Genomic DNA, 25,447 nt, shown 5'->3' with positions numbered 1-25,447 from the left:
GCAGCCAGCCTGGAGGTTTCGCTCCCCAGGAGAGGTACTAGGCACGGGCAGGGCGAGACAAACCCACAGCTATCAAGCAGAAGGCTCCACAGCCAGACATGAGAAACAAGGGATATGAAATCCTGCAGCTGGGGTCATTTACAGCAGACTGGTTTCTGCTTAGGTGCGAGGAGTGGGTTATGTTCTAGCTGGACCACTTGGCGATTCTAAATACTGGATATATTGAGATATGCACAGCAAAAACATCTAAAAGGCCCTATTTGTACAACGGAACCAAACCCAGATATTAATGAAACAAAAAAATAGAAGAAAGAGCAATTACTGAAGTACCAATGTGGTATTGGCAACTAAGTTTAGCCAGAAATCGTGAATTCTGGGTAGAAATGGGTAAAAAAAGTTAACCCAGTAACCGCTGTAAAAGGAATGCTGTGGAATTCCTGCCACAAACCTGTGGCAGAATAACGGCACGACATCCTTCTCCTAAAGGACCAGCTCCTATCTTCTAATTTTCCTGTCTTTGCATGAACTTGTATCAGCGGTCACAAAAATGACTGGCAAAGCAAACACAAGAGTTCCCCAGAATGACTGAATGACCCCTCTTGAAATGCACAGTATCTTGTCTCGTGATTTGGAGTGCATCCTGTGTGCGCTAAAAGCAGTCAGCTGGAAGACACCAACAACTCATGCTCGGTTGATCTGACACAAGTAAAAGCTATCACAATTCCTGAGTGAGGAAAATACTTTGACAGATACTTTGCCCAACTGATTTGCTAAGACCGTACCCCTTTCCTGCACAGAGAGGGGCTCCATGAAGAACCCAGACCTCCTCTGACAGAGGGCTTTGCTTCAGAGCTGCTGAGCAGTGGGGTTGGCGTTAGCCGATGCACAAGCTACCGGCCCCTTCTCTTCCCTTCATGCGGTGTCACGCCACGGACATACACACAAAGGGATTTTAAACTCTTTGGAAGGCTTCACGACGAAGCAAACGCTGTCAGTGTGAGATCACCCATGTAAGGTGAAAACACGTAGACTTAAGCAAGCACTTCAAACAGAGGTGCTTTAATAGCAGAGAATATTGGGAATTTAGCATTAGGAAAGCGTCCCCCCACTTTTCACTTCCTTTCTCCTCCTTCCTCCCTCACAATCAGCCTAGGACTAAGGCATATATATCTTTATATACGCACAAACATATGCTCATATATGTATGAATATACACACACAAAATTTGAACTACCACCTACTGCTGCATAAGAAAAGTGTAATTTTTTTTTTTAATACGACTACATTTCAAGAGTATTTCTGGCTCCAGTACACACAGTTTAAATGTAGCTGGGAAACTGAAGAGGCAGCAAGAAATATGAGTGAGTCAGTGTAAAAGAACTACAAATTGCTTGGCTCTTCATCTACAGTTGAAGTACGAGTGCCCCATAAAAGGATCCTTTCATTTTCCTTTTGCATGCACTTCTACGGGAGGGGAGGGAAAAAAAAAAAATCTCTATTTGCTTGGAACTTCAGAAATGGATTCAAACGCAATTACAGCTCCTATTCCTAGAGGATACAAAATTTATGAAGTTATTCTTGAACTCATCTCTTCAGATATTAAACTGCTTTATAAAGAACAAAACAGACTAGAATAGTAAATTAAATGTTCAGTGACAAACATGAAAAAGACAGAAATAAATGGGATATGTGTCTTGCAAACAAAACTACTCTATATACACCCCTGTGAGCTCTTTTATTTAAAATATTTTAGGAATCTTTGATCAGATATATGACCATTATCCATCTATCAGATATATGACAGAAAAGTTTTATATCTATGTACTTTACATATAGGGATATATAATAAATGTAAGATAAATAGATAAGACAGGTAATAGGTATAAAAGATAGATCTATGTATCTATCATGTCTGTGTATATATACACAGATGATGAAACATATGATGAAATATACATATGATGAAAAAAACGCAATTTTGTCTCAATTAGAACAAGGTCTGCACTCATTTCTTATTCTAAGAGAACAGATTCCAATCAAAATGTAAATCAAATACACAGAAGTGACATAGCAACAGTCCAAAAGCTGGTTTACAAAACCCACTGAAAGGGTTATAAATTGTGACACTTTGACAGCTGCTGGAAGTACAAGTCAGGAAAAAAGCCTGAAGGTGTAGAGGTGGAAGATGCAATGTTACTTGATGCAGGCTTCTTGCATCAAGCAGCCCTGACCATTCACTCCCGTTTATGAGAGAAAACTGCAAATTACAACGAGGAAATATTTATTTTAATTAAACCTATTCCATTATTCACAAAGAACTCTTTCCTGCAACATTTACTAATGCTTTGTCAGGAAAGATTTAGACACCCACCATGACATGTTTTGTAATTTTTCATTGTCTTAATGCAATCTCTTTGCATACAATTACAGCTGCTCAATCTCCATCCTTCATCTCTACACTGTTCCTGAACTTGTTTCCATCTGGATTATTAAAAAGCCCAAACTTAACACAATTCAGAACTATTAACTTTCCGCATTATTTACTTCATTCGGTCCCCATTTGTTTTCAGGGTTCTCTTTGAAACCACTTGTAATCTGCCCCAAGTTTTAGATTTTGTGTATTATTTGTGAAAGATGCAGTATCATCACCTAAGAAGTAGAAACACTGCATTAGCACAGTATGAAGTGATGGAAATCTAGGAAGCACAAACAGAATTTGAAAGTAGATCTTAGTTTTATGAAGAAAGCCATCTTAGAGAGTTGTTTGAATTCAGTTGCAAGGACATTAACGTTGTACTCTGTTCTCACAACTGCTGTCTAACATGCTCAAGAGAGTGATATGAAAAGGCTTTGACAGCACCGGACCACTCAGTTGCAACACAGTCATACCTGTATTTGGCTCAAAATCAGCCTACACGCACAGGGAATGTTAAAGGGTAAAGACAAGTGTGGTATTTTCCCATCCACTGCTGTCGTGCAAAGGAAACCTTCATACTGCAACTTAACAGTAGTGTACTAACGAATCTGTCAAAGGCTAGATACTAAAACAGATTTTCTTTTAGATCACATTTAGAAAGGAACTGTCAGCAGAAAAATATTCTTATGGTAATAATGGCACACAGCTAATGCCTATTATGAATAAAGACATTTCAAAACCTTCAGTGGTTATGTTGGCTGAGTTTCTGCTGCAGTACCCCAGACTGCACATGAAGCATCTTAAGAGTACAGCATTTATCATTTAGCTGTCAAAAAGTATATATTTAAGCATTTTGATTTATAACAAAAATGACAATACGTCTCATTGAAGAAAAGATGAAGGCATCAAAAGCACAATAACTATATTAACAATAAGCTTTTCTGTAAAAAGTTAAAAATAAATGAGTAGAACACCTATGTTTTCAACCATTGTAGCAAGTCCACTTATAAGGAGCAGTGACTCTTCCACACTGAGGTCTTTTAGACAGATTTTTGGCATCTTTAATAAGATGATAATAATAAGTTGAAGGGTAGAAAGTCACTCTTACCTTCCATCTGCATAGTCTGCATCTGCGCCTCCCCACCAGACATCTGAATCATCATCTTCAGCATCAGCTGAATCAAGATTGTCGCTTTCCTCTGCTAACGGGCAGCAAACAAACTCCACACCACGAAACTTGTCGATTCCACAGGGCAGCAGCATGCCATAGTCGTGCAGATTCATACTCTTCTCACTACAGGACTACAGAAAATAGAAAGAAAACAGCAACAATATTGTCATTGAGGAAGCCAGAAAAAATGTCACAGACCTCAAGTAAACGTAAGAGGCTGTGTACTGCCTTAGGAGGTTGCAGGTGGTGAACTGCACTGTCTCTGAATTTTGAAACATAATTTAGAGTGGTCACCTATGCATTCACTATCTACACTGTAGGTAGCTCCCCACCTGTGTCCACATGACCATTGTAAGCAACAAGCTTTCCCTTTTCCTGCCCTTCAGTCTTTGCCAGTATAGAAAGACTTGTTTCCTCCCATATACTTGACGACTCCATATCCTCTTGCCTAAAATCCTCACAGGCTCTGCCTCATAAACAGAAAACTCGAAGGCAGAACGATAATTTGATGTGTTAATCCTGATGTATTAATGCTGCTAAAGAGTTCATTGGAAGATAGATTAACATTTAAAATATTGGATATACTGGAAACACACTGTATCTGGTCTGACAACTCTGCCAGTACAGTACCTTCTAGCCTTGTTTGGAAAACAGTCAGTTGCACGTAATTATACCTTAAAGATACAGTGATGTAGGACAGAAAGATATAGTGAGGTAGGAGAGGTGAAAAAAGGTAAATAGTTCAACAGTGCACAGTGATGATGTCCTCCTAGACTATGCCATTCCAAGTTTGCAAGTACTTAAAATGGACGAGAATTTGCCTGCATGAAGGTTGGTGCTTTAAACACTTCATTTGAGGGGCAACAGTATGATTCAAGGAAGAACTGAAAATACAAAAAGCTGCTAAGCGTATTTCAATTTTGATCTCCAGAAGGTGGGATAACATACAAACTAAGAGGTTCCAAACAAAAGAGCAGCCAAAAATCTTCGTGAAGCTCATCTCAGTTTTTATTCCTACAACCTCTCTACATAAGGACAAAAAAGTACAAAACGCATTAGCAATCACAACGTTGGGTTTACTTCTGTTTTCAGTAAAGCACTGGTAAATTGTAAAAACTCTGTGCTTGACTGCAAAATGTCTTTGGCCAGTCCTATGTCTCATCAGCTCTCCTACCCTTTTATGCTGAATTTCACATACTGCATTCTTTGAGGCCTCTTGGATCTCTGTGAAGCACCTGGCATACCAATACCCATACTGGAGGACAATGATAAAGGCAAAGCCTAGGCATTAGCGATCAGTCTTTAGGAGGACTGGAAGCGCAGGAAACCAGAGGAGGCAGAAAACTTGGTGGGTCTGTGAGTGGATGTGGGGAAAAAAACAGTGCTGTGAAACAGGGTCAGTGTCCAAAGGTCAGCGTTAAGTATCCAATAGTGGACTCTGATGTGCTCAGCAGAGTGACTCCCATTTCCTCCCTTATAAAGCAGAACAAAAAGCCATTCGCTCAAACATTCCTAAGTACTGCTTTTTGTTTTCCATGTCACTGCTATATTGAAACTCATCCTCAGAAGAGTGATACAGCTCTAAAGAAGGAAGGTGGGAAACTTCAAGACAGATGAATATACCTCTTTAGCAACAGTATGCCAGTGCAGGTGAGTTTCACACACATCCATCCTTTCCTGGTGAAGGAACTTGCACTTGTCTGGTACCAGAAGGGCATCACTCACAAACTCGCCCACTGAAAGGAAAAAAAATAAAAAATACAAAAATGTTAATTTTGCTTCCGGTACCTCATCTTTTTAAACCTTCAGCTAGGTGCAGGGCAGCTTTCGTGAATGAGTGGCAGGATCTGTCTGCAGAGAATGAAACCGTTTCTAAATGGCACTTCCATTATCACCTTCTTCAAACTTTCCATTTGAAAGTAGCTCCTGTCTTTGACCTCAGAGATTTATTAGATTATGAAAACTTTACGGAATATGCTAACTTCCATACACCCAGTGTGAAACTTGCAGGACCCATTGAAGATGTGTGTGGTGCAACACGAAGTCAGAAGTTGGTGGATCCAGCTCCTGGAAGGGGAGTGCAGGGATGGGGAGGGACAATTACATTTTGCATCTGCGTAGCGGTAGGGAGCAGGTTTGAAGTGTTCTGAAATACTTAGTTTTTTCACACAAAACAAATCTGACACCACCACATTGTTTCAAACAATTCGAGAGTATTTCTACTGAATTACAGCACTAACAGCAACACAGTCCACTGAATTATTTTTGTTGATTCAGCCTCTTTATTGCAACCTCATTTCATCAGCCAGACGAATTCAGGTTAGCCCAGAAGGTTGATGAGCAAGAGGAGCTCATCAGCCAGGGAACAAGATGATTCATGGATCACCTGAGTATCTGCTGGGATTGAAGTGGGGCAAAAAAGGCTCTTTACCAAGGACGTAACTGACCAAAGAGACTGTGCTGTCTTCAGCAGTAAGACAAAAATTTACATGCTAATGAAATAAACCATGCTTACAGCTTCAGTACTAACGAATAAGAAGAAACACAGCTGATAAGTAACATGATTTATTAGACTAAAATCACTGTAATTCTGTACAATTCTGGCACTGCAATTAAATAAACCCAAACCCCCTGAAAGATATTTTTTCAAAGGAAAAATACAGAGTACTTTTGAGAAGTAAATATACTGAACAGACACTGGATTGTGAAAGCGCATGACTCAGCTGGCATAAATCATCAGCTCCCTGAAGCACATTTGCCTTTAACCTCCAAAAAACTACAGCCTGTGTGTGTGTTAAATGAACGAACCAAGGTGGCCCAATGGCTACATGGATGTAATAACAGGTTAATTAATCAAAATGACATGACTACAAGTTTACTGTTCAGTAGAGGGTCATCTCTGATGAAGTGGCCCTTGAGGCTTACAACTAAAAAGTCAATTTTAAAAATAATCAACACCCAATGCACTGGGAGAAAGAAGAGTTCAGCAAACAGGTGTATATACCTTTGCTAATTCCCAAGACGTGTATTCACATGAAATTCCTTACTATATTTCAGTGTGTTTGATCTGAAGCCTTTAAAAGCCAGTTAGTTTACAAGGAAAAAAAGGTTTTTGTTATCTTTATCCTTCAGTGACATACTCTAATGCCTGCAAATCATTAAAAGAAATGCCTTCTAGAGGTGTCCAAAATAAACTTGCAAAAGTCATGAGTTAAAACACTTTTTGGTAACCCAAAATACAGAATCTGCAGCTTCTGTTGACAAAGCCTCTACTCCCAGTGGTATCACACCCAAATCTTGCACCGAAATTTGAATAAATTTGTACCTTGTTTTTAGCTGTACTTGTCTTTGTAGGGACCATCCTGCCACATACCCAAAGTCACTCAGTACATAAGTAATTGCTAATGCTTCAATTTAACCAAGTACCTGAGCACTAAGCAAGCACACAGGTGTTTTGCTGAAGACTCACAAAGTATATTGACTTCACTCTCCTAGGACGTACAACTTCATACAGAACTGCAGTTATACTTTGCTGGCTGTTCAAGCATGCAAAACATTCAGAGCAGTCTTTATGGCAAACATTTCTACAAAACAACAAAAATCCAAAAAGCAGCACCCAACCCTGGCGTGCATTCTACTCCAGCAAAGTAGATCAGATTCCTGAAGCTATGCACGCAATCATGCGTCCAACCCTGTGTCATCTATCTGACTTCTAACAACCCCTGCATGAAGCTACTCCATTCACCCTAACACCCTGTAATGTTGTCAGAATATTGTGTGGGTGAAGTTAGAAAGCAATTAATGTTATTATACCTCATTACTCAAAAAAATAAGCTTACATAATTTCAGCAGAAGTAACAAATACTGATGTATCACTGAGTTACAGTCACCAAATATAAAATGGAAAGCTATACGTCAAAAGTTCTGGGCAACACAGCCTGGGCTGTAATGTCATTAACAGCACGTAATTAAACTAATTTTGAGTGTCTGATTATATCAACCAACACATATCAAAATACTAAAGAAATGTTAGACATTTCAATATAATTGAAAGTATGGTATTAGATTTGACTTTTATATACATAATGTGCGTCTGCTTCATAAAATTAGATTCCTTCAAAATAAGGTATCAGCATTCTCATGGTAAACCAAATTCTCATTTCAAGTGAGGCTCCATTTTGCAATCAGTTGCTGAATTTCACAGAAATAAACCATTCATTGGAACAAGGCCCCTCTGGTTTTCAGAAGGAAAGAAGGAGATGGGGAGAAGGGCGGTTGTTTAATATAACACTCCTTCATTATACAGAATTGTAATATATTATTTAGAGTTGTGAAAATCTGAGCAGAAGCAATCATTCACAACTTTGCATGTGATTCCTATTGCCTTCAATTCAATTTCTTATTACAAATAAGATTTAATTCTGCCCTTATTTACACACACAGAGCTTATGCCCTGGAAACTTTTTTCATTCAGTTTATTATAGTTATTACTGAAGTTTAAATGCAAAGCTTTGAACTTTTTTTATTTTTGTTGTGTTTGGTTTTTGTTTTTTTGGGGGGGGGGTTGTTGTGTTGTTTTTTTTTTTTTCAGTAAGTGAATGTTCAAGTGGCAGTTTGATGAACTAAATTGAGTTCAGATGACAACTGCAACATTTATTTTGCCTGGGCTAGTCTAACAGAAACACAAATCCATCAGAAAGAAGCACTTCAAACACACTTGATTTGTGGACAAGCTTCTACCTGTATCACTCCAGTACATGTTTAACCTTCAATGCTGCTGAATCATAAGACTTTGGGGATTCTTCGCTTTTTTTGTACAAGTAACACACAGACTACATAGGGTAAACAAGCACGTGTGAAGGGAGAGCAATCCTGTGTCTCCTAAGAGAGACTGACAATGTGTATGGGCTCTAAAAATAAGGAAAAATTGTAGTGCTTCTTCTGTTTGCCACTACAATCCATGACTAAGGTGGTTGTGGATCAGCACATTTTTTTGACTGATGGAGTATCCCAGCATCCCATCACAACATGTAATTCAACTCAAAAATTATTTTTCCTTCCAATACAGCAACATACCAACTTGCACCACACCGGACTGTCTTTGACACCCTGCCTGCATGGCTCAAGTCAGATGAGCATTTCTCCAGGCAGCAGCACTGCCTTAAAAGCCTCCCTGGTCCTGTGCCATCCCTACCAGCACCTTACCCACCTCCTGCACCGCCTTCCCTGCTGGGGGCAAGCAATGGCTAAACCGCTACCACACCACGGACAGAAGGGTTTGTAAAATTTGTTTTGAATCTGAACCCACAAGGGATTGGTATTATTACCACCACCGGCACTACCTCTGTCAGGTTTACATTTATCACTTTTTTTCCTGTATTTTTCTGCCTTCTTCTGCACCTCTTGTAATTTGATTACAGCTGTACATCTGTGCTCTGCCAAGGTACTCTAATAATGAACCACGATGGCACAATTTGTCTTTTGGTGAGCTCGTAAATCACTAAACTCCCTCGAGTGATCCAACACAAAAGTCTAACAGCTACTTGTTTTCCAGTAGCTGCTTACCCACTCTTGCAGGGAAGGGCTGGGCGAAACCAGATGCCTCTGGCTTGTGGGTTTCTGATCAGTCTGGAGAAAACAGGCCTGAAGGGGAATTCTGGGCAGAGATCACATTACCATGTTAGAAAAACCCACCCTGTGCCTACGATTCATTTAGCTGAAGGCTGACAATCTGTTGCTCGCCCTTTTGAAAATAAATTGCTTGTTCATAACTCAAACCTATGTCTTTTAACAGCAACATGTAAGTTGCCATACTCACTCTCTGCACATCACTGGAACGTGGATTGTGTCAATGTAGTAAGTCACAGTTTAATTTCATTTTACAAATCTCGTTTTCTTTTCCTAATGTCGGTAATCCCTTTCCTGATGCCCAATTCTCCATTACGTTTGTAGCAGACTTCCTCATATTGCCCCATCCTGGTGTATCACAAGGGGGCAGCGGTTCACGTTTTTCAAGGACAGTTTTGCCCGAGATTGTGACACCACATTTTACTATTAAGTAATCTTACTTCACTCAAGCACATCCTATTCTCTGAAAAATACCCTTGGAACAACAACAGATTTTGTGCTGTAAGAGCAGAAGTTCGGGTTCAGGAACTTCATTTCTCAACCCAGCAAAGACTAGGAAGAGCATTAAGACTCAACCTGTAACAAAAGAATTAGGATCATAGTGAAGGCATCTAATCACTTACTCATTTAAATCTTCTCTAGGTAGAAAAAGGCTCAGCAAGTGGGCACTCTTGTAAGAAGATGACTGCCCTATCTGTTTAAATGGCGGATATGATATCAGGGCAAAGTAATTCAAAATAAAAATACAATACCCTGTGTGAGACACAGTCCTGATCAGCAGATTTTCCATCCACTGCATAAAACAGATGGGATGTGAGGATCCATCCAACATTGCACAAAAAGAGAGCACAGATAAGATGATAAAGGTAATAAAACAAAATCCGTGACAAAACCAAACACCTGCTAGCAGATGGTTGCAGATGGTTAGGATCCTGACCAAAAAATAAGCATGTTCAAATTATGTTCAGAGGAGTACTTTCAAACAAAGCCCATGCTAAATTTTGCATGAGGAGGCAGCACACATACTGAGGCTCTAGGACTCAAGGCTTCATTTTCCATGTCACTGATGAGAGCGAGGCCTTGCTAAACTGAATTTACAAGCTCAAGTGCTTGCGCCGTACGTATTTGAGAACATTCAGAAAAACGTGTCTTTTCTCTGTGACTTCGCATAGATTATCCTGAGCCACCGCACCCTCGGCACGGCACAGCACAGCAAGGAGCAGAGCGACCCTGCGCCTTTCCCCATCCTGCTGCTGGGGGGTTTGCTCTGCCCTGCTCCTCGGGCACAACAGCTCAGCTCCCCGCCACACCTCTTCTAGCTCTCGTGCCTACCCAGGCACATTTATTTATTACATAGTCCATTAAACATACATTATTACATTTATTTAAGTAGCCATGTAACTTTAGGTGCTTTTATTAAAGGTGATGTGTATGTAAGTCTTCATGTACAATGCCTTCTCTTATTTATAGGTTGCTAATAAAAGGTTAGCTGCCATCTGCATGAGAGTGCAAGCCAAACACGCTGGCATCAATTGATGTGCAGAGAAACAACACTTTATTGAAAATGCTTTTTCTTTTCTTCAGAAGTCCAGAAAAGCAGGGACAATGCAAAGCAGCTACATACTCTAAAAATACATTTCATTTTTCAGCAAAATGAGTTGGTAAGCACAATTGTCTAGCAACGCACTAAACCAGTCACAGAGTACTTCAAGATTTTAGACTTGGTATCTACAGATGAAGAGGGTGGGGCTGTGCCTGTCAAATCCAATTTGAAAGCGGCTTTGCTGCTGTGCCCAGCCCCTGGGGAGGGATTCCTGCCCCAGCCCACAGTGTGGCTCTCCTCTGAACTCTGGCACGAGTCACGTTCAGACAGACTGTTAAATATCTTCAGTCTAGCTTAAAGGATTTTAATAACCTATAGCAAACATGGGCTTTGTAAATTTTTCCAATTTCAAATTTAATTTTAAAAATGGAAGCTAAAAAGAAGCAATGTTTAGGAAGTATGTAAAAGGCCATTTAAAAAATAAATTCTACCTACATCATTACCTATGAAGGACTACAACCACTAATACCAGTACCAGTTGGGTATCAAATACCACCCTACTGTATCTCCTCCCCCAGTAACTTGCAAGCATTGAGAGCAGCATCAAACAACGATGAACACCCCCCCCCAGGCAGTCGCTAGCGAAGGGCGGGCTGTGAAGGAGCTTGCACACAAGGACTCCAGCAGGGAGGTGGAGAGCCCGCTGTTGCACCGCACACCCTGCCAGCCTTAAAAGCTCAACACCACCTCTCTCAAACCCATCCCAAATGCCACGTTGGACACCTCTTCCTAAAACCCATTCACCAGCCAAGAGAAAGGCAAGGTGGTGCTGATAAAACACGACATCTGTGTCCCAGCAGCTTGGACCATCTGTATTTTTCTGATGAGCAACAGGCTTAACTCCTACCCATAAAACTGCCCCAAAAACAGCTCTGTAAGAAAACTGTCCCCACTCCACCATTTTATCTATCTGTAACCTAAGGCATGAATTTCAGTAAGAGACCCATGGCACGGCAGATGGACAGCAATGCAGACCCAAATTTGAAGAGCAGGAGCATAAGGGACAGCATGACCTTCGGAGGCACCTCTGGGGCATGAGGTGGAAACAGCTGCAGCTCTTCAGCCTTCTAGGGGCTTAGCCAAAACCAACACCGACCCCATTAACACATCTCTGTATCGCCCCTTTTGTCATCATAAAGTTCTGAGGTGTTATTTCCCATAACTATAACTTTTTTCTATTTTTTTTTTTTTTTTGACAAAAGCCATACACTACATTTTAAGCATCTGAAATGCCAGGGATTCTCCAAAAGACATTTTCATGGCATCAAAGCAAGAGCCTATTGCTTTAGCATTTCTTCTGCTTCAGAGGCATCCTTGAATGCTTTTGTATTCCTGCTTTCAACCAAACTTGAAAAGGTAGAGAGTACACCCACTAAAAAGTGGTTTATTATTCTGTTATTTAGCGTACATAACAACAAATACACCCTGATGAAACAACTCTCAAGTAAACCACCTTCACCATTTGCAACATTTATCTATTTGTTAGGCTACAAAAGGCAACAATTTCAGATGAGCAAAGCTTCTATTAGATTAAAAATTGATTGGTAATTCTAGCTGTACTACACCGTAGCATCTTGATGCTCTTACAACAGTTTTGGAAAATCATGGCAATTACTCTACTTTTCACAAACACTGCGATGGCACCCAATATATGACCATACCAGGGACACAAGATCAAGGTAAAAGAAAACCCACTGTAATGAACTCGCTGACATCTAAATATCCATCCATACAAGTACCACAACAAAGCATCCCCATCTTGCTATATCACCTGTTCTACCACAATTTTTGGGAAGTTCAAATACCTCCCACAAAACTCTGGAGTCAAAGAGCTAAAATCCTTTAGGTAGAATCCATCAAAGTACATTTGTCCAGATGAAATAATGAACTATATACCAAGAACTATACTTGTAAGTAATTCACAGTGTTTATTATGTCTTCATTTTCTTAAGATACTATACATAAAAAAGGATTATTCTCAAACCTTCTTCCACTGTAGCTCTTTGATCATAGACATAAATGGAATTTCTGCTCACTTTGCTACTTTTTTGCCTGACTGGATTTTCTGATAAAATTGTCTTCCTTTCCAGACCAAACGCAAGCATCGTTCAGATTTGATGCATTATGCCAATAATGGATACATCTGTTTACATGCAAAAAAATTCAAGTACACATCATCACACGCTCTGGCATCTTTATAGACAAAGCATGTAAACATTCCTTAAAAGTCTGCAGCACCTCAGCAGTTCACTGAAGCATTAAGTTTATTTACTTCTCTCCTTTTTTCCAATTGTCTCCCCCATCTTCACGGAAAAATCTTGCTGGGAGTACAGTAAGATGCCTTTTCTGTCCCTCTCTTGCTTATTAATGCAATATAACAGAACTGTGCTAATGCCCATTACCCCAACATCATGGGTTATGTCACGTGTTGGGATTCCTCCTCCTGCCCCATCTTCCTAAAAGGCCCACAAAGTAAAAAAAAGACCCTCCCAGAACTTGTTATCAGTCTGACCAGCAGCAAAGGCCACGCCAAAAAGGCTATCTGAAGGGTTTCCCCTTCAGTTTGCTTTCTTCTAGGCACCAACCACTCACACTAGCAAACGTTCTTGCCCTGTGCCACAAACCAAAATGGGGAACAGGCCCAAAAGCAGGCTGCAAAGTCCACTCAGGAAGTTGAGAAATTTCAGGATTGCCTTGCTCTCCCTTCCGGTTCCTCAGTGCACTAATTACATCTGCAAAGCTTCTGCCACAAATGAGAGAGTATTAGTTGCAGACACAGCCCCCTCCCTCCCAATTACATAATCCTGGCTAATTTCTTGGAAATGGTGAGTTAGGAAAGAGCAGGAATAATGAAATCTAGAGATGTCACTCTGGATAGCTTGACTCCATCCTGCCTCAGTCACAGAGCTCCTACGTGATGCTGCCCAAGCAAAAATCTTTTCCCCTCCTCCCACACTGTGCTTAATTGCTTACTGCTTTCTTCCCCTCTCTTCTCTGCAGCCAACAGACTTTTCAGATCCACTTTTTACTTTTCACTCCACCATCGCAGTAGTCCCGTTTGATAAATCTGTAACAGGACACTGTCAACTGCTCTGCAGGGCTGGTGAATGCACTGGGGACTGAAGCCTAGCTGCTTACGGTGGAAAAAAGATTATAAAGGGAAGGATGGCACCTGTGGGTGCTTGCCGCAGGGTCATGGGGCGGGGGGGGGCAGGTTTGGTGTTTTTTGGAGCAGGGGGGCTGTATTCTGGCGATTCCAGGTCCCATCCTAAACTGACAGCAGTATGTCTAGCTAAAACAGATCTTCTGCAGTGCTATAAAAAGAGGAGGGAATGGAAAGCTGGAAGGTGCTGGAAGCCAAGGCAAGTTAGAAAAGACTGCTTGATTCTGCATACAGCGTGACAGAGGGAACTACTGGGTTCCTCAAACGGGAGGACAGAATAACCCAAGAATTTATTGCAAATTGCTTGATCTACAGAAAACAGTCGGTAAAATTCACAGAAAGGAATAATCCTGAAAAAACAAACGGTACTAGAAAACTCTAAGGAACAGGTTTGAAATGTGAAAGGTTTAATGAGACCATCTTGTGAACATGTAATAGGATTTTGTCAAGACTCTCCAAGCAGATGCCTGGGTCAGTGAAAATTATTTCAAGTATCCTGGGCCACAAACCAAGTAAGGAGAAAAAAATTAGGAGGGAAATAGGAGAGTGGTACCTTCACAGATAACAGCATGTTTACCCCACAAAAAAAAGTATATGCACTCAGGCTGTTTACACAGTACTGTCTGGAAGATGCAGTTATATGCCTGCCATTACATGCCAGCTGCCATTCTGTTTGAAAAGCATCCTGTCCTTGTATAGCTTTTTAGAGCAAGCTGCAGTGAGAGAAACACAGAAATGTTGTTCCTTAAAGCACTGACCACCGCAGTCTGGAAAGGAAGTGCAAGGCACAGGAGATTAAGAGTATCTTGACCATCCGTGCCCCCGAAAGTTGTTGTGGAAAACAAAACCTGAAATGTTTTCTTCGCAAATATTTCTTCTCCTTCAAAACAGTTGAATTCTTTTTCTTCCACACTGCAGTGCACACATCCCTGTCAAGTACTTAAGAGTGATGTGTGGGGTGTAGGGGTGCAAGGAATGGGAAACGAAAGGGAAAGAAAACAAAAGATTTCTGAACCCCACCTTGTATGCTGAGGACTTCCTATTACCAGAATGGTGCAGCAGTAAAGACTCCAGGTATTTGGGAATGCTTCTTTTAGGAAGGTTCCCCCATCCCCCTTTTTGTGACAGTGCTGTCATACAGAGCAATTCTTCATCACCCAGTGTTTAAATCCACCAAAGGCCTTTTGTTCTCCCCATCCACTTCTTTTCACAGTGCTTAGCTAAGAAAAGCCATCATTGAGCATGTTCCAGGACTTCAAAAGTCATTAGCTGCTGAGTTAATCAGGTAAAATACAAAGTATAACACCATGGACACCAAAAAGTATTTGGGGAACTGGCTGAAACAAAGGTTTTCTTCTTAAGAAGGCACTTTTTCCAAGAACCCCTTCACCAGAGGTCAAAGAAACAACACTATCTGGACTCACTAATTGAGGAAAGCTCAAGAGGAGGAAACAGGAACACTACCCTGGCCTCGTCATACATACAGGTGCTGCACGTGTTCTTGGTAAAGCACCACCTAGCACCTCAAGAAAGGACCTATTTCATTCAGGACAGAAAAAGGTCATTGGTACACAGCCAAAACAGTCTTTATACCAGAATCATCGTTCCAGTGTTGAGATATTGTTAATACAAAAAAATCAGGGACACTAAGAAAAAGCCTCAGGTGGGGAGAATTATTTTGCTGAAATACATTATTTTCATAATTTTGATGCTCTTTTCTTATATAAAGTATGTTTCGATTTTTTTGCGTGCATCTCAAAATATTGCCTCCTGACTTGTAGTCTTTTGACTTTTCTGAGATTCCCTTTATTCCTTGTACTCCTGTACTTAAGTCCTCTCCCAATTATGCATCTCTTTCATGACTGATGAGCACCTTTACAGTTCTGTTCACATCACTTCCAAGTGAGACGTTCAGTAGTAGAGCATGGCATGAGTCAAGCACCAAACAAATACCAAAAAAGCCTGTTGAGGGAGAAGTTGCTCATGGAAAGACAGCACAGGTCGCTCACAGATGAACTGCCCTTCGTTCCCATGGCAGGTGACAGAAACCAGCAGAGCTGCCCTGGATACCGCTCGGTCACGTTTCCCATCAACCGGTCCTCCACCTCCTTCCCCTGCCACTGGTGGGGGAACTGCCTGCTTCTCCCATGCTCGAAATTCGTGAGGAGAGCTGGAAACACATGTGCCAGGGTATGTATTTGGCACAAAAAAAAGAATGGTAAGGAAAAGTTGAGGACGTGTGATCTCCTCATTTTATGATACAGGATCAACACATACCCTTCCCCAGACAAAGTACTTCTTAATTTACAGGAACTTTTTAGTTTCACGTGTGAGTGCTGGACCTCTTCAGGGCTCTCTCTTGCACCATAATGGAGTTTCCCCATCAACAAACACCAGTCAGCACTAGTTAGACAACAAATAAAGAGAAATTCTCCTTGTTCAGTTTTAACTGTTTTCAATCTGTATGTTAAATAGTTTATCTAGAGTAGGGAAGTCATTAACCATTCCTAGGCTTATTCAAGGCAACATTCACTCTTGTCTATACTCAGTAAGATTTTAATGAAGTTGGTTTTCCAAAAATGTCACAAGAGAACAAAAGCTAGCAACTTTTAAAAAATAAAAACATTTCTAAGAAACTTTTCAGAAATTGTTAACAAAATTGCATACTTGATAAATGAAGGTGACTGATCCTGCAGGACCCATTTTAATGCTCTTCCTTATATTTAAATATAAATACCAACTATAACTTAATGATATTTCTCAAAAGTGGATACATTCCAAATCTTAAGGAACTGTATCTTTGTGAATCTTACTTCCCCCCGCCCCGCCTTCAGGTTTTTACAAACTATAATACGGCTGAATTTCAAAATAGATTATGCTTCATAAATGCTACCAAATGCAGGAATTTTAAAACTCCAGCTATTAATATCACTTTCTGCTGCTGCTGAGATGCATGACAAGCTGCACATCAGTTGTTACTGTTTCTGCTCCCTCTCACAGCAGGCAGCAGACATGTTTTGCAGCAAGATCTGCACGTGCAAATCTCCAAGCACTTTAAAATTTCGTGCCTCCCTTCTGGCTGAAGTGACACTTAATGCACTTCATTACATAAGATTGGAAAATGGGCTCTGAAATGGAAACAGCATACAGTAAGAAGTAATTGGATTCATTAATTCATTCATACTAGTGACTTGCTGAAGACATCAATCAAACGGTAAGATGGCACAAAGATAGGATGCTTGAAAACAATTCAGGACAACTGGGACCAGTAATCTCACTGTGCTTTGTGTTATTATACAATGACATGTTTCTCATGGGCAATTCTTAGTAATTGGGGTAAAGCATCTGGCATTAGGAGTAAGGCTAGAGAAGACCCCACTAGTCACTGATGTCTAGAGGGAGTGATGACCATAAGCCTATAGGTAGATGGAAGGAATGAAAATGCTACAGACACCTTTAAGCTTTGGCCGTCCAAAGCCATTTCAAACACTAGGATTCCAATGAGGAATACATTTTAAACAAGGAAATGTTTACTTCAGTAAGATTTCAGTTTTGTGGGTTTTCTTCCCCTTCCTAAACAACTTCATATTGCATGTTTCTTTATAAAAATTTGGATTCTTTTTACTTCAGCAGTAATTTAATTCAGCTGCTGCTTGCTCTCTCTCTTCTGGCAAAGAAAAGAAATCACTATGAAATCAAGTTCAGGCAGTAATTGTTTCTGCAATATCATCTTGTGCAAAGGCTCTGATGAGTGAATAAATAACTCCATAAGCAGCAGCTTAAGATCAACTTAGCAGAAATACCTTACTGATTATTAACAACCTGAGCAATCACATACCATAACATCGCTGAGCCCTGAATATTCTATTTGCCAAGACCAAACTGCCACTCAAACTGTTACCACCTATAAATGTGAAGGACTTCACTGTATTACCAGCAATGTGGGAAAATAAGAAACCACTTTCAGGCTTTGCAAAGTTTATAGGTAACCAGATTAACAACTACCGGAAAAATGTGGTTTAGCTCTATACAGACCAAAGCATTTACTCATCTTGCAAGAAGGATGGCAGTGTAGTCTGGCAGCTCAGCTACAAGGCAGCTGGGATGGGACAGCCTGGGAGAAAGAGAAATGCTGACTCGGGCACGGTAGTTCAAGGAAGCTAAAAGATAAGCAGTCAGGTAGACTAAATCAAATCATTCTGCATTCAGCGAGCACTACTTTTTAGAAATAAAACACTAATTATAAGCAACGGACAACTGATAAACACTGTCACTTCTTCAGGTAAGGACAGTTCTGAATGGCTAGTAACCCATGTTTTTAAGTATTAGGGCACTAGAGAACTCCCTGAAACTTGTCTACAGCTATCATATACTGGTTCTCTAAAGAAAGTCTTCATGGTCAAAAGCTTGAAGTTCTTTGATTTATAAACCAGATTCCGATATAAGGTTCAAAGAAAAACCTGACTGATTTACATACCTCTGAGAGATCGCACAGTTTGGGGGAGGTTCCTGATGTCTGCAGAAAGGCAGAAGCTGCAACCATGTTGCAAGAAAGATGCTTCGGGAAATTATAGGCCAGTCTGCCTCACTTCAAGTTTCTGGAAAAATCATGGATCAAGTCCTATTGAAAGACATTTCTGGGCACATGGAGATGATGATTTGCAATAGCCAAAACAGATTTAACAAAGGTAAATCATGCTTGATCAACCTACTTGCCTTCTAGGATGAAATGGCAAGATCAGTGACTAAGAACAAGGCAATACATATCGTCTACCTTAATTTTAGCAAAGAATTCAACACCATCTCTCTCTTAAAACATCTTTGTATCCAAGTTGGGATGTTATGGTTTGGGTAGGTGGACTACTAGTTGCATGAAAAACTGACTGGGCTGTCAAGCTCAGTGGGTTCTGACTCATGGTTGTACTCCACCTGGAAGGAAGTAACGAGTAGAATACCTCAGGGCTTCATTTTGGCGCTTGTTTAATGTATCTATCAATGATCTAGAGGAAAAGACAGAACATATCCTCAAAAAGTCTGCAGATGACCCCAAACTGGGGGGGTGTGGGGGGGAGTCAAGGGGCTTGCTACCACTCAGAGGGACCTAGACAGGCTGGAGGAGTGAGCTGACAGGAACCTCATAAAATTCCACAGGGACAAATGCCAAGTCCTGTCCCTGGGAAGGAGTAAGCCCTGGGAATGATGCAGGCTGAGGACAGGCAAACCAGGGAGCAGCTCTGCAAAAAGGTTCAGCGGAGGCCAACAGCAAGCTGAGCACAAGCCAGCAGTGTGTCCTGACAGCAAAGATGGCCAACGGTGCCCTGGGATGTACAAACAGAAACACATACAGTAGACTGAGGGAAGTGATTAATCCCTTTTACTTGTCATTCACTAGATTGCATATAGCATACTGTGTCCGGTTTTGGGCATCCCAGCACAAGAAAGATATTAATGAACTGGAACGAATTCAGCAGAGGGACACCGTGATGGTCGAGGGGGCTGGAGAACTTGGCCTATGAAGAGAGACTAAGGGAGTAGGGCTTGTTCATCCTGGAGAAGGGATGACTTCAGGGGAACTAATACCTGCCTGCTCAAGACAGCAGAGCAAGCTGCTTCACAGCAGTGCACTGCAGCAAGAGACAGTGGCCATAGCTCGAAACAGAAGAGGTTCTTACAAGAAAAAAAAAAAAAAGTCACAAGGATAATTAAGCATAGGGGAAAAGCTGCCAAGAGAGGCTGTAGACTCTTCTTGGTCTTGGAGGTTTTCAAAATCAGACCGGACAAAGCCCCAAACAGCCGGACAAAATTCATTATCAGCGCTGCTTCAAGCAGCGGATCGGACTAGAGAACGCCAGAGGTCTCCTCCAACATGAGTGACTCTACAATTCTATCCATCCCTTAAGTCTTCCCTACCTCCCCATATACTAGCAAACAAAGCTGCAACAACACTTGACTTCATTTCAGTCCCACTGGCCTTCAAAACATCATTATTCTGTACCCTTCGTGTGACCTACTGTTTGGATTTTTGCAGTTGTTGAACTATAGTATCATCAAGAAAGTGGTGCCTTGCCTAGTTCACAGGCATCTTCGCATACTCTGTATGACCACAGAAGATTAACCAAATTGCTTGTTTTTCTGTTATCTATCCCAAACAAGGGTGATAGCTGAGTCAACTTTATGGGCAGACAAAACCAGAGGCACACTATCAATATCACACACTGAAGTCTCCTGTTCACAGAATAGATTTCTCGCACCACTTTCTGCTGGCTGATGAGGAAGACAGTACATTAAATTAGACAAATCACCTGCCTTATTAGGTATACAAATTCTTTGGACCCACTCCCAACATTAGAAAACATTTTTCTAGAACAACAATGTAAATGCAATTTCTGGCTTCTAACATTAAACAGACTGACAGGGGAAAGGGTACAGCGGTACAGGATCCTGTTCACCACGATCCAACTCTCCACGTGCCACCTGAAGGACAGAATGGGAAAGTAATGACTGCTACTAATGATGGGGCTGAGTTGCTCTGATTAACTAAAAGGCAAAAGTTCCGTATTGTCACTAACCCTCCCATGAGAGCACCCAATAACCCAGAAATCAGCGTAGTTTTTAGCTACAAAACCCCCCTATTTATGACAAAACTGTTCCTCTCCAGTTCTCATTGCAAGAATTAAACTCAGTGAACACAGCAGTAGCTACCAAGAGCTGGTAGAAGATAGCCATATTTTATCAAGTGATTAATTCCAATCTGCTTTATTTATTTTCTCTTCCTTGTACATATGACTCATTGTGGACAGAAACCAAGTCAGGATTAACATGTAAGATCATGTTCTATTGAGAACTGAATTCTGTCCTTAAGAATTAATATAAATAGTATGTTACATGCAAATACTGGGGACAGTATCATAAAATAGTATTTGCTATTTGTACAGACTTTATGCTCAGAAACACTGCCTAGTGTCTATGTCTAATCCACAGTATCAGAATGAAGGTTTTTTTATTCAAATACCTTGTATCACATTAACAGATAAAAAAATTGAGGGAGTAAATCGATTTTACAGTAAGGAAGACATTAAACTCAACAAGAACAGTAAATATATCATATTGCAGGCCTACAGGAAGGATGACCAAATTAGACTGAATAAATCAAGATGAACCACTGGAATGGAACATTTTGTAATGCAGCTGAAAGGTCCATAAAAGCTTATTTTTTTAAACTAAATCCTTGGCAGATTTTTGCCTTTAGTCAAAAGTGTCTAGCTGAACCATCACTGAAAAAAATTAAAGTGCAAAGCATCTGTCCCATGTGTGTAAGACAACACAATAATGATATTAAAGAAATCAAAGTCAGTACATTATACATTTTTATATAAATGTTTGACAATATGTATATAAATATACGAGCTGAAACGCATCTTACAAGTTCCCACACAGAGAGAACAGTAAGCTGGCCGAATTGTTTCATGGGCAGCTCTCAGGAGAACCCAGATTCCATTAGGACGGAGTTACACATGACACTAGGAAGGAGACAGCGTTAAAGAACAGGTTAGTAATTGGTCAGGAACAAAAACTTTCAAAGCAGCAGATGAAAATTGATGTTACTCTGTTCAGTTCCTCCGATGTCGGCAGTAAGGCAGCATTCCAGATAGCTCACTAGCTGTATTGGTAACTAAAAATGGAGAATACACACAAGAGAGTGCACCAGCGCAACATCTGCTGGCGGTGCTGCCTCTTCCCACACAAGTGCCTCTGCTCTAACTGCCCAGGAAGACTATCCCACCTCCCAGTGCTCCTCCTGAAGTCCAGCAGAGGAGACACCTTGTCAATAAACTCATAACATACTCAGGCCAGGACTGACCAAACAGGCCAGCAAGTGCCTCCTTGCTTGCTTGCTTTTGAAGTCAAGTTGCTAACAAGAAAAATTTTACCTGATTAGGATTTAATTATTCCGATAAGACTTTTGTACAGACTGTCACGGTTAAAACCTCTTTTTCTTACAGGTATTGCTTGGACTCCATTGCCTAACTAAGGCTTCAGACCACGACTGCCTCCTATGCAAAAGAGGTTCAAGGTGGGCCCCTCTCAGAGGGGTCTGCTGGAGCAGGGAAGGTGCTCAAGCACTTCTTGCAGCGTGGCCATTCTCGCTCAGAAATCTGAAACTGCCACGTCAGAGAAAAGGGTCAAGTGAACTGACATCCCAGTTGAGCAAAATAAGCACTTTGCTTTACGCAGCACTTCAGAAAATAAGTTTTGTCAAACGAGAGGCAACATTGGTGAGTTCTCCAGCAGTTTTTTTCCCCAAAGGTGCTATTTTACCCCATTTAACCCCCAGCTACAGTCATTGTGTGATAAACAGAAATCTTGAGATAATATTGGGAAATTCTACTTAAAAAAAAAAGGGGGGGGGGGAGGGGAAGAAAGGGTAGTTCTAAGCATCCGTGTCAGTGTCCCAAGAAAGTATCATCTACCGATAACGGACTTCAAAGAGGTATGCTTGGGCACGAGGTAGCCCACATCTCCTGGTGTGGCACGCAGGCCAAAACACAGTGAAGACACTGTTCATACCTTCTCCTGTGGGCATGCAGCTGACAACAGGAGTTTTGCGCAATGAGCAACCTCAGAGACACCGTCAAGCCGTATCACTGGGAGAGGGGAGGGGGACAAAGGGAAAGGGGTGGCACCTCAAAGCAATCTGAAGGCTCAGAAAGGCATCCTCCCACTTCTCCAATGCCCTTAACTAAACTAGCTGAACTCAGCAGAGCACATGCTATTTTAGAGCACATTTTTCTGAAGAGCTTTACCTTGGATAATGTACAAAAACCTGCTGTAAATTGACTCTGTTGTAACAGACCAGGTAACAGTAATTGTGCACAGCCAATTGCTCATACATAATAAAAATGGCATTAGAGTTTAACTTGAAATTACACCTTCAATTTTTATTAGAATTTAAAAGTTACCTTGACATAGGAGACATTTTGTAAATTATGAGGGCAGTTACACAACTGAAAATTGAAATGAAACTTTACAGCTGCCTATCATTTTAGAGAGTTTAACAAAAAGGAAAGGTATGTGAGACTTCAGTATTACTCCTTTATGATATGCCAAATTAACTCGGGGGATCATTGTTAGTTAATAAAGGAGAACAAATGAAGTACTAAAAAGGTTCTGGGTAGGCTACAGAAAAAAAGTTAGATTAAGATTCAATCAAGTTTTAATCTGAAAACCTTGTTTCCCACACTAACTGAGGACAAAGTGACATCAAAATATTTATGATTTACAGAATGGAGCAAAAGGGCACGTGGAGGGGAAGTTACACTGTAACTAGACTGAAGTTTGACTTTTTTTTTTTTCCCCAAAAAAATCTGAAACAGGAAAAGAAACATGAAAGATTTATCACTTCAGTGCTCTACAACAACAATAGAACAATGACTGTGACTTCCACATGCTATGTTTTTTATTTTCAAAGTCAACCCAGTATTTAAGAGTATAAAATCCAAGACAACTAGCAAAAACCACTCTGGGTAGCCAGTGTTTCATGGGCCACTGATGAGCACGGGAGCTTGTGTTTTCAAAAAAACTGTGAAAACTGTAAACTTTTTAGATTGGCCGATCCAGGTCAATGCTTCTCTCCAAAAAGGGTAGCTCCGTGTTCTCCTCTTCCTCAGCTGCACCCCCCCAGCCTGGTCTCCTGCCAGTATTACCACATCTGAGACCATGCCATCAGCAAGATCAGAGACCTGGGTTTAGAGACACCCCTATCTGCAAGGCAATTTCGGGATTATTTATTTAGTCAGCTTGGCTCACATTTCACCAAAACTGTCTGCCAGATGATCTTTGCTGAACTGAGATGAGCTGCAAGAGGAAGGCTGGAGGACAGGCAGCAGAAAGGCAAACGCAGACCCATCAACCTCTGAACGCTTCCTCCAACACCGCTCCCGCAAAGCGTTCCAGGATGGCTATGGGCCTCCCCCTATGGCTGTGCAGGGACCATCAGATGGAAACCCTGCCCAAAAGACTGCCTTTCTTCCCAGACTAAAGAAAAATTACATAATTCAATTCAAGCTTAGACAGGTTATGAAACAGATAAAACTGTCCGGTACGCAGGGAGCCAAATTTGAGGTCAATTACAGAATTTATAAAGGATTTCACTGTAAGAAGGAAATATTCTTGAAGGTTGTTCTCCAAAAAGAAAACTACACACACACAAAGAAAGTCCACACGGTACGCAAAGGGAAGGAGTTTGCCTATCACATATTTAGTACAGACTGAATAAACAAATCATAGAAAACAGGTAAAAGGAAACGGCTCCCGATGCAGATTCATGTGCATGCTGTTTACTCTTTCTCATTTGTACTGTAAGGTGAAATATGGGCTTTTCAGTCATAGGGCAGGATGCTCTGGGTTAAGTATTATAAAAGTGGTAAGACAGTCCTTTTCCCAAGGATTTGTAAACTCTGTTGGGTGAACTGGTTCCAAACACCTGTAGTCACAGGGAGCTGATCACAAATAATCAATAATCTTGTAACAGATTAAGAACAGTCATGAGGGGAAAAGAATGACTTGACAAAATAACAGATAATCAGAAATTGTGTCCTAGGTTAAACTGTAATAAAATGGTATGAAAACACATCATATGTAAAAACAGCTCAATGAAGAACAGCTAAGGGAAAAACTAAAATAAAAAACAGTCTCCTTCAAAGCACAGAGGATCAGACTTCCTTAGAAGAAGACACTGCTTAAGTATTCACCCAAGCACGTTCTGGAAAAAGAGGTAGAAGCCGGTGTTACTACAGAGCCAAAATTAATTTGTGTTACCAAAATTAACTTTGATATCAAGTTGTTATGATTCAATTTTCTATTGACCTAGTTGCAATGATCTAGTAGAAAAAAATAGGATAATTTAAATATTTTACACATCACAAACTCACTGACAAAGCCACCGGGAGTTGAAGATCAAACATATTAATGCAGAAAGTAAGTAATTTCCAATAATCATGATCCTCATTTATTAACCCTAGCACAGTTTTTTGCTATCTCTCAGCATTTCAAACTGAACAATTAAGAAGCATTTTTAATGACCAGGTTAAGTACATCAGCCTGAGTACAGAACTAAGATACAACTCTTCCTTATCAATTCTGCATTTTTTAGGTACACGCAAAAAATTCCAGGGTGAAAAACAACAATAAAAATTCAGCAGGTTCAGAAGAAAGGTTATGACTATAACTAATTTTTTTTTAAGCATACTCATATGTGCTACTAAAACTAAAGTACTTTGTACTAGCTTCAGGTTCACATATTTAACTGGAACAAATTCCCCTCTAAGTTTCCTTAGTGATCAATATGAAAAGTTTCCACGTGATTCTGAACATACTAAAAAACCCTACTATTATTTCTCAACCTGGAGGTCAGTAAGAAAGTTCAAAATGTCTGAATAAAGTTTAAATCCACAGCAAAAGCAAAAT

General features: G+C 40.6%; 1 protein-coding gene across 1 annotated transcript in view; it reads right to left on the bottom strand.

The window, feature by feature from the left end:
* APP (amyloid beta precursor protein) overlaps positions 1–25,447 on the bottom strand; it is a 238,051-nt gene that overhangs the window by 119,008 nt on the left and 93,596 nt on the right. The window contains exons 4-5 of the mRNA XM_059824454.1: positions 5,211–5,323; positions 3,525–3,718 (exon numbers count right to left, since the gene is read on the bottom strand). Coding sequence (XP_059680437.1) covers positions 3,525–3,718; positions 5,211–5,323 — 307 coding nt within the window. The remainder of the gene's footprint in view (positions 1–3,524; positions 3,719–5,210; positions 5,324–25,447) is intronic.

This window comes from Gavia stellata, chromosome 1 (assembly GCF_030936135.1).
Source record: "Gavia stellata isolate bGavSte3 chromosome 1, bGavSte3.hap2, whole genome shotgun sequence".
In the NCBI taxonomy this organism is placed as follows: Eukaryota; Metazoa; Chordata; class Aves; order Gaviiformes; family Gaviidae; genus Gavia; species Gavia stellata.
This window is presented reverse-complemented; position numbering and strand designations above follow the sequence as displayed.